The following is a 9,692-nucleotide window of genomic DNA, read 5'->3' as shown; positions in this document are numbered from 1 at the left end:
TGGAATTTGCAAGAATCCACCGCACCTGAATGAAAACAACCAATCAGAGAAGACGTCGGTCTTCTTCTGCTTCTTCTGTGAAATTGGAAGTTAAGATGAGCTTTTCGTCATCTGTGTTCTCTCTTTCTTCCTTCTTTTAACTTGTCTTTGCTGTATATGATGTTGGCAGTGCAGCATGTGCACAAGCAGTGATTGACATGTATTAAGCCCTTGGCACTGCCTGTTCAAGGCGGGAATGTCACGCCATTAATCCACCTTGCAGTTCTTTATAAAAGGTACAATCGCAGCATTAAGGGACAGAGTTGTCTCGCCTTTAAGCCGGCTGCGGAGGTAGTAACAGCGCTAAATCAACGTCTGTGCAAAAGGGACAGCTGGCAGGACAGGACAGGTGTGACATTTCGACAATGTGTTGTGTGTACAACCCACCGCCATGAGATTTAAAAAGCAGCTTAAATTGTAAACAAGTTGGGGGGACAGTAAGGTCCGGGAGCTCCTTACTCTCAAGCAGAGGACGAAATCAGCTGTCATATAACAGGGACGGTAAAAAATAGCTGCTGAACCTTTAATACTGATGTAACTGGAGCCTTTTCCAGTTTAATTTATCTTTATTTAATTTAATTTATTATTCATTTATTCATTCATTTTCTTCTTGCTACCTTGAACACTCACAACCACATTGTACGTTTGCAAAGATAAACCTGTTGTGAGTTTCACTGTGTGAGTAAAGCTGGTATTAAAATCAGTGAAAACAATAAATAGAAATGATATACGTAACGTTTTAACATTGACGATTATGTAAAGGACTGGATGACAGGATTCCCAATTTGTATGAGCACAGTGAGTATTATCGGCAGGCCCTATGTGGTGATGACAGGACACTTGTTACACAAGGATTACACAATAGGCTTGGTAATACATCAGGGCGACATCTGTGATACAGCATGACAAAGAAAAACAGAGAGATGTTCAGCTCTGTTTTACATTAGCAGACATTTATTCACTCATAAATTTGATTTTTGATCAATTGCTCACAACAGCACTCGACCAAAGCCAGAGTTCAGAAAGCCAAGAGTAATCTGTAACATCCTGTGGCTGCTCTGCTCATAGTGAATACCAGATTGTTGGACTGATATTGTAGACCAGAAGATTTCACATACAGCACCTTCTGACAGCTCACTGTTTTCATCTACTGTATCTGATCTGTTTTTCAGTTGAATGAACAGCTGTGCAGTTGTGGAATGTAGCTATTAGTTTTAAGTATTTCCATTTCATGCTACTTTCTGCTTCTGCTCCACTACAGTCTGGAGGCAAATATTGTACCTCTTATCCAGCTAATTATATTTTCAAGCTTTAGTAACTAATCTAATATACTGCTATCCAGCATCCATACATCCATTTTTACCCGCTTATCCAAAGTTGGGTCTCGGGGGCAGCAGGCCGAGCAACACACCCCAGACGTCCCTCTCCCCAGCAACACTTTCCAGCTCCTCCTGGGGGACCCCAAGGCGTTCCCAGGCCAGATGAGATATACAATCCCTCCAGTGTGTTCTGGGTCTGCCCCAGGGCCTCCTACCAGAGGGATGTGCCCAGAACACCTCTAACATGAGGCACCCAGGAGGATCCTGATCAGATGCCTGAACCACCTCAACTGACCCCTTTCGACGTGAAGGAGCAGCGGCTCTACTCCGAGCTTCCTCCAGATGTCTGAGCTCCTCACCCTATCTCTAAGGCTGAGCCCAGACACCCCACGGAGGAAACTCATTTCAGCCGCCTGTATCCACATCCTCATTCTCTCAGTCGCTTATGACCATAGGTGAGGGTTGGGATATAGATGGACCAGTAAATCGTAAGCTTTGCTTTCCAGCTCAGCTCCCTCTTCACCACGATGGTCCGGCCCGCATCACTGCAGACGCCTCTACCTAGCATAAGTAATTCAAATTGGCCCAAACTTTATCAGCTTCAGCATTAAAGTGATCACTTTAATACATAAATAACTATAATCCAATAATATAATATGATTCTGACTTAAGTCATTCTACATAATGAGTACTTTAAGTACTTTATGTAGGCCTTTTTGATACTAATACTTTTAAGTAAAGGTTGTGTATACGAAATTCAGAACATTAATACAGCAGCAATCCACTATTTGCTCTTTAGTGGAGTAATGGTGTCCTCAGCAGAGGAGAGAACAGCAGAGAATAAATATACAATATTTATACAGAACATACAGACTACAGAACTTCATCATACCAAACATGGCTTTACAGCCTCGTTGTGGTGGCGAAGTTAAAGTCATGAGACCGTAGTGTAGTTTGTTTACAGCTTATCGTTAACTTTTTACTTCTGGCGACTGCATTTACACATTAAAAAACAATAAAAGCAGTGTATATTTGTGAAGATTATCGTGCTGAACAAAAGTAATAAAAGTATCATGAACTTTTATTTGCTACAGAACTAATTTTCTGCACTAATATAAAATCCAACAGAAAAATCCTATTGGCATTTTGGCGAGGGAACCAGGGTGACGCTAACTTCAACGTGGGCCTACAAAAAAAAGTCATCCCTGCACCACTCTATTGTTAGCACCATCACCTTCTCAGCTACCTCCATGTTGAAAACTGTGAGCAGACAACCTCGATAAAACTGTGAATCACAGATTTGGTCTGAATGCCCTCTGGAGCACCTTAAAGTAGGAGTCTGAATGCAGGACTTTTACTTGTAACAGAGTACTTTTACACCGTAGTATTGCTACTTTAATTTAAGTGAAATATCTGAATACTTCTCCCACCACTGCAGTAGTGAGATATCACAGATTAGAGCAGTGGTTCTCAACCTTTTCAACCTGTGAAAACTGTCTACTAGTGATCTCACATACAGCTGTTAAATCAGAGTACATTTCCCCTCTGGGGTTGTTTCACTTGAATGATTTTTTTTTAGGCCTGAAGAGGCAAAAGCATCCTGTATTTCACAGGGTTTGTGTCACCTGTGAGAGGCCTTAGTAGATTTATGACAGCACATGCTGGTTCCCACTGTGTGGCCTTATGACAGGTCAAAACATCAATTAAGAGAACACTGGGCTTCCTTAGAAACACATACTTTTTGGCACGTGTACTGATGAAAAGTGTAAATATGAAGCAGTGGATATTTTACAGCTAAAAACTTAGTTTGTCTTCTGATCTAGAGCCAAAACACATCAACTGTGATTAAAAAGTCGTTAATATGTTTTAAAATGATTGTTTCTTTACTAGTAGCAGTAGAGCGTGTTACTGGAGATAAACAGCAGCCTTTTCAATGGTGTGGCCACCACAGCAGTCAGAGCTGCCGTGTAGCGAAGAATATAGTTTGAAATAAGGAAGTGAATTCAGTTCAGTTCAAACCTGCAGAGGAAACTGAGACACATTGTCGTGAGCTGACTTTGTGGTCGAGAGAGCGAGCAAGCAAGAGAGAGACACCCTGAGCCGCCGCCGCCGCTTCTTTTTCTGCTGCTTCTGTGTCTTAGAGTTCGTGTTCATCTTGTGGAACAAACAAGCGTTCAAAGGCAGTTCAAATGGGCTGAAGCGAGGCACTTAAGCTTCAGTGTACGAAGAGATCCATGTGTCAGGATGACCAGCAACAGCAAATCAGTAAACTCCACTGCAATAAAAGCAGAGATCAAGAGGCATGAATCTCTCCAGAGTGCAATCAACAGACTTTCCAAGCAGTTTGAAAGAGTTGCGGATCAACAGCTGCGCTCAGGTCTTAAAGTTTACCTCCACAGCATTCAAGGTAAGCTCATAGTTTCTTTGTATTTAGAGAAGACAGCAACACATATACTTGTACGCTGACTGACAGGTTATAAGAATTTGCAGCATGGTCTGACTCTCAAGGTGCTCACTTTAATGCATATCTTGATATGATATACAGGAAAAATCTTGTGCAGATTTCGGTTCACGGTAAGTTTAGTTACTCTCATAATCAGCATTAGTCGTGGGGTGTGGGGAAACATGATAGCGCAGGTGATTGATATCTTTCTCTGTGCTTCCTGTCTCAGTTAGTGTCTTTTTTCAGGGAAGTCGATGTTCATTTTCGTTCTCATTTCACTACGGGGGCAAAAATTCACCTCCCAGCGTCTGGTAGGTAGTGGCATTTAACTATCAGTCAGCCTCTGGACACGGGCAACCAATGGCAACATCCCTCAGCAGCCATCGCCATGGCAGCAGGATGAGACCTGCTGTGCGGCCTACTTCCTGTCTGCCAATCTGCAACTGCCCTCAAAGCCACTTCCTTTCAGACAAACAGGGCCTTTACATGTGAAGCTGATCAGTTTTACATCATTTCCTCTTATCTCTACTTCCCACCATTTCTTGTTAATGTGACACAATGTGTTACTGTCAAACTCCCTGTTCGTCTCATCTGCAACCTTTTTCTGTAGAACAAGCACAGGTGACGTCCAGTGGCGGAAGTATTCAGATCTTTTACTAAGGAAGCAACGTCACAATGACAAAATACTCTGTTACAAGTTAAAGTCCTACATTCAAATTCTACAAGAGCAAAATGTGCCTAAAGTATCAAAAGTAAAAGTACTCAGTGTGCAAAATGGCACCTTTCAGAGTGTTTAATCATAGAGAATCCAAGGTTCTAAAAAATAATATCTTTTATCTTACACACACAACATAATAATTTGTCCACCTGCGATGGAGACTAAGTACATTTACTTAATCGTACTTACTGGGTGGTTACTTCACCTTGACACCACTACATTTCAGAGTGAAATATTATATTCAGCTAACTTTATGTGACAGTTGTAGTTACTATACTTTTCAGATTAAGATTTGTACATTAAAAACACATTATTAAAAATTACAGCAGTGATCCTCTCTGACAGGGGCCTTTCTGACCTTAAGGAGCACTTACCTTTGATACTTTAAGTGCATTTTGCTTCTTACATTTTGAACTTATATCTAAGTAAAACACAGACCTGAGCAGGGTTAATCAGACACATAACTGACGGTGGCACGGTGATGCAGTGATTAGCTTCGTCGCCTCACAGCAAGACGGTTCGAACCCCAGGGTGGGGGAGCCCCTCTGTGCAGAGCTTGGTTTGTCTTGCCGTGTGAGTGGGTTTTCTGCGGATAGTCTGGCTTCCTCCCACAGTCCAAAGACATGTAGGTTAACTGGTGACTCTAAATTGGCCGTGGGTGTGAGTGTCAATGGTTGTCTGTCTCTATGTGTCAGCCCTGTGATAGTCTGGTGACCTGTCCAGGGTGGACCCTGCCTCTCACCCCTCCCACTCCCACCCAATGTCAGCTGGGATAGGCTCCAGCCCTTCGCAACCCCTAACAGGATAAGCAGTTATGGAAAATGAATGAATGTATGGATAACTGAAAACACCTGTGTGGGTGTGAGGGGCCGTTAATCTTTAGTAATGCATCATATTTTGTAAGTTAATCGTGTTTTGTATGTACAATAATCAATCAGTAATAGTACCATACTATACAAGATGCCACCTGCTCATCAGGTAGACATTTACAGGACTCAACAATGGCACAACCTCAGAGCAGTTTAGGGTACAGTACCTTGTCCAAGGACACTGACATGTAGACTGATGGGGCCAGAACCACTGACCTTCCAACTGGTAGACAACCGCTCCACCTCCTGAGCCACAGCCACCAGGGGAGTCCCCATTTTGTCACAGCGTAGCTCAGTGAGCTGGACAAAAGGGGAGATCACAAAAGATTTCAAATAGTTTGAACAGAAATGAATTTGAAACTGAAAAGAAAGACAGTGGTAAAGTACTATCACCTCACAACAAGATGGTCGCGGGTTTGAACCCAGGTTTGGGGCCCTTCTGTGTAGAGTTAGCATGTTCTCCCCATGTCAGTGTGGGTTTTCTCCGGGTTCTCTGGCACAGTCCAAAGATCTGTCCAGGGTGTACGCTGCCTCTCTCCCAGTGTCAACTGGGATCAGCTCTAACCCCCCACGACCCTGTAAAGTAAGCGCTTACAGATAAATAAATCTGTGGTCTGTAAGTCAGTGCCGTTTGTAATGTGGAATGTATGTGTGGTGTTGTGAAGGCAAACAAATAAGAAAACCAGACCAGAAGGGTAGATGATGAGTGTGAGCGGGAGGGAGACAGAATGAGCAGCCAGCTGAAATAACCCAGGCCCTGTGTGCCCAGCGTGCAAGACATTAAGTTGATGGCTCTGCAAGCTGCAAAGGGGAAAAACTATAAACTGTATAAAATAATGGACATAGCCACATTACATTAGCTGTTGGTGTGTGGACTCCCATTTTAAAGCGTGGAGCTTAGCATTTTGGACATCTTGGTTAGCACAGTGCATTTACAGCATGAGTCAACTGTGGTAATGCTAATGCTAATTTTCGCAGGCTTAAAACCACTGAAACGAAACAGACTAAACGTTACAAGGAAAAACAGAAAATCTAAACCCAGAGAGGGTCTTAAAGTTCAACCATATGCTGAACAAAACTTTTTATGAGCTACAGCTACTCTTACAGTCTGCAAATGTGGTGTTACACTATGATTACGTTACCCAACCAACGTTGTAGCCATGGTGGCAACTTTTCAAGAGTTGGAACCCACCTGTCACTTAAAGCTTCCACGCCCTTACTGACTGTATAAAAATAATGGATGTAGCTGCCATGACGGCACCAACTGGTTTGTGGAGTTGAGTTTGGTACTTCAGCTGTCACCATCTTGGATTTTTGGAGCCAGAAATGACAATATTTAGATGAGAGGCTGAAGCTGTAGGAGAAGCCAGACTGTTGTGACATCTGGCAGACAGCCTGTCACTTAAAAGAGGCCCTGCGCTTAATTATGCATAACTTTAAGTTTTAATAAAATGTAAATGGATGAGTTATATAAAATTCACCCCCCCGTACAGTTGTCATGAACAGGTTAATTAGCTCTAGAAACCAAAACCATTTTTTGTACCAGGCTGTAAACATGTTTATTTCTGCTGTAAAGTTGGACATTTTAAAATGTTCATGTGGATTGACTCACTCGTGGAGCCACCCTCAAGTGGCCATTAAAGGAACTGCAGTTTTTGGCACTTTAATTGGCTTCTTATTTCAGCCCTTAAGAGAGGTCGGGGACGGTCACACCATTACAAGCAGTTAAATAAATGTAGTGATGTAATAATATATTTCCCTCTGAAGTGTAGTGGAGTAAAAGCATAAAGCAGCAGAAATTGGAAATATCCCTATAAAATTCATGTCCCACACAACTGTACTTCAGTAAATGTACTTTTCCACCACTAGTGAGGTCAGACTGGGAGGAATAACCTTATCAAATAACTGTCCTACCTTTTAATTTAATCAAGTTATTCATCAGCTGTTAAACTCATTCCGCTGTTTGTGTGTGAACTGAAGGTCAATCAGCCCCCTAATGAATTTTGGGGAGCTTTGAGGTCTTTTTAGGATCTGGCAGATCTTGACACGCTCTGAGAAGCACATCCCCAGTGTTAAAACATTCAGCTGAAATTTTTATTTGGGTATAATTAGGCTGCTGGAGTGAAGATCAAAGTCAGTGTATCCTCGGTGGGGCCTGGATCTGTGAGTGTAGAGTTCACTGGTGCTAAAAAGAGAGCCACCTCTCTTCTTTGGACTTAATAAGCGAGTGGGATGTGGTCGACTGACTGTGTGCCAAGAAAAAGGCTGGGAGAAAAAAACACACAAAAAGAAAGAGATGGGGATGGTGAGGGGGAAAAAGGGGTGAGGTGGAGCTAAATGAAGACATTTAAATGTGATTCTGACTGGTATAGTGTTCACTGCAGCATGGCAGCCAAGCGGGGGAGAAAGACAGAAAGGACAGCTCCCAGTGAAGGAGAAATGAAAAATCACCCAGCATGACCACTGCCCTTGGCCAGTGTCCATCTGACAGCACCCGCCCATAGGTGTCAATGTGTGTGTGTGTGCTTTGTTCTCTATGCATGCATGCGAGTGTCTTCACAGAGAGAAAAGAGTGTTTCTAAAAACCGTCTGCCTGAAGACAACCTGATTTTCTGTGTTATATGTGGGTGTCTATTTCAAAATAATTAGATTCACCGTGCAGCACTGCGAGCTGCAGCAGCCTGACGTGCACTTTAACTCACACAGACAAGTCATGTCCTCACGCCTCTTGTTAAAAATGGATTGTTTTACACACGCATAACGTCACTCGCCCTGAAAGTGTGATTGGATTGTTTTGTTTTCAAAAGCAGCTTCTTCTCTGAGGTTTTATTCATGACTTCTCTTCCGTGTTGGAGGCTGCGGTCCTCTCTCAGGTCGTGTGTTTTTCCCCTTGAGCCAAAGGCGGTTGGTTGTCAGAGGTCTTTTGTATTCAGTGAGAGTAGTTATTGCCCTCTCACTGACTGTTAAAGAGGAGGAGGAGGAGGGGGAAAGCGGGCTGAGCAGGTGGACAGTCAGATCGTGCATTATTGGATGATGGTGGGAGGCTGAGACTGGTGCACTGTGGGGAAATGCATCCTCTTATTTCACATCAAGGTCTTTCCTTTTTTTTTTTAATCAGAGTAATTAACATGAAATTACAAACGGTAATAATTCAAGTGATGGATGTGCAATCATGTTTGCTGCAGTGTTTCTCTTGTTGCATGTGGCATAATTGCAGCAGATCCTTTTGCAGTTATTCCTGTATTTTAATTTCCGTTTGTATGCAGCAAGTCGTTAAATTGATTAGAAATGTTAACTATTTTGATAGTCGAGTCATCACTTCAGTCAATTTAGAAAAAAAACAAATATTTTATGGCTCCAGCTTCTCAAATATGGAAATTTGCTTCTCATCCCAACTTGTCAAATACTGCTGTGTTGTTAGTGGACATACATGTCTAAATATGACAGGCTAGGTATCCTCCTACGTCTGTTTTAGATGTTCACAGATCATGTATCAGTTTCCGCTTCCATTCTCACAGGAAATGTACAATTTCCCCTTATTACATGCATAGTCTTTTTTAAATTAAACTTATGACCTAGGTAAACACAGGGGCATTGTAGCCAGGGGGGGTGACAGGCCCAATGTGAGGGGGGCCTGAAAAAGTCTGGAATGAAAAGTTTGATTGTGTTTGCAATTTTTTTCATTTCTAAATAATTAATTATTAATTAAAATTGGCTAAATAAATCGGTTGACAAACTGAACATTGTACGGCACAAAATGGTTTAGTCCGCCCCTGTGCTAAGATCTGTCTCTAAACGCAGCCACAGCCAAGTGAGTGACTGCTGTTGCTGCTCATGTCTTTCCCTAAAAAAGGGAAATTGGGGTCCTAAAGAAGAAAAGAAAGAAAGAAAGGAAAGGGAAAGAAAGCAATCTGACTTAAAAATTTTTTAAAAGGTGCAAAAAAGAGACATGGATCTTTGTTTTTCTTTGTTCATACCTGTATTTACATTTACTTTATCTGTCCGTTTTAGCTTCTGTATTACATACTGTATCTCACTTTTACGTTTCCTTCTGCCCTAACAGTGTCCTACAGAGGGCCTGGAAAGATAGGGCTTTAAAGTCTGTGGAAATAACTCAACAAAAAGAGAATTTCAAAAAAAGAAAGACATGGATCAAGACAGGAAGGGCGGAGGGCCACAGAGACTGCTCATGCAAAGGGCCCAGTATTTGATGCTACGCCTCTGGGTAAACCACACATTTTAACATTTACTTCCTTACCTTTAGGCAACAAAACTCCATAGCTGAGTTTAGGCAACAAAAGCAT

The 9,692-nt window shown here is 42.2% G+C and overlaps 1 protein-coding gene across 2 annotated transcripts in view; it reads left to right on the top strand.

Moving 5' to 3' along the window:
- The first annotated feature begins 3,393 nt into the window (after positions 1–3,393).
- agap2 (ArfGAP with GTPase domain, ankyrin repeat and PH domain 2) overlaps positions 3,394–9,692 on the top strand; it is a 38,006-nt gene continuing 31,707 nt past the window's right edge. For both annotated transcript variants that reach the window (XM_050064431.1, XM_050064430.1), the window contains exon 1: positions 3,394–3,765. In XM_050064431.1, the coding sequence (XP_049920388.1) occupies positions 3,603–3,765 (163 nt within the window). In that variant the 5' untranslated portion in view covers positions 3,394–3,602. The remainder of the gene's footprint in view (positions 3,766–9,692) is intronic.

Source organism: Epinephelus moara, chromosome 16, assembly GCF_006386435.1.
Source record: "Epinephelus moara isolate mb chromosome 16, YSFRI_EMoa_1.0, whole genome shotgun sequence".
NCBI lineage: Eukaryota > Metazoa > Chordata > Actinopteri > Perciformes > Serranidae > Epinephelus > Epinephelus moara.
Note: the sequence above shows the minus strand (reverse complement) of the source record. Positions and strands in the feature narration are given on the sequence as shown.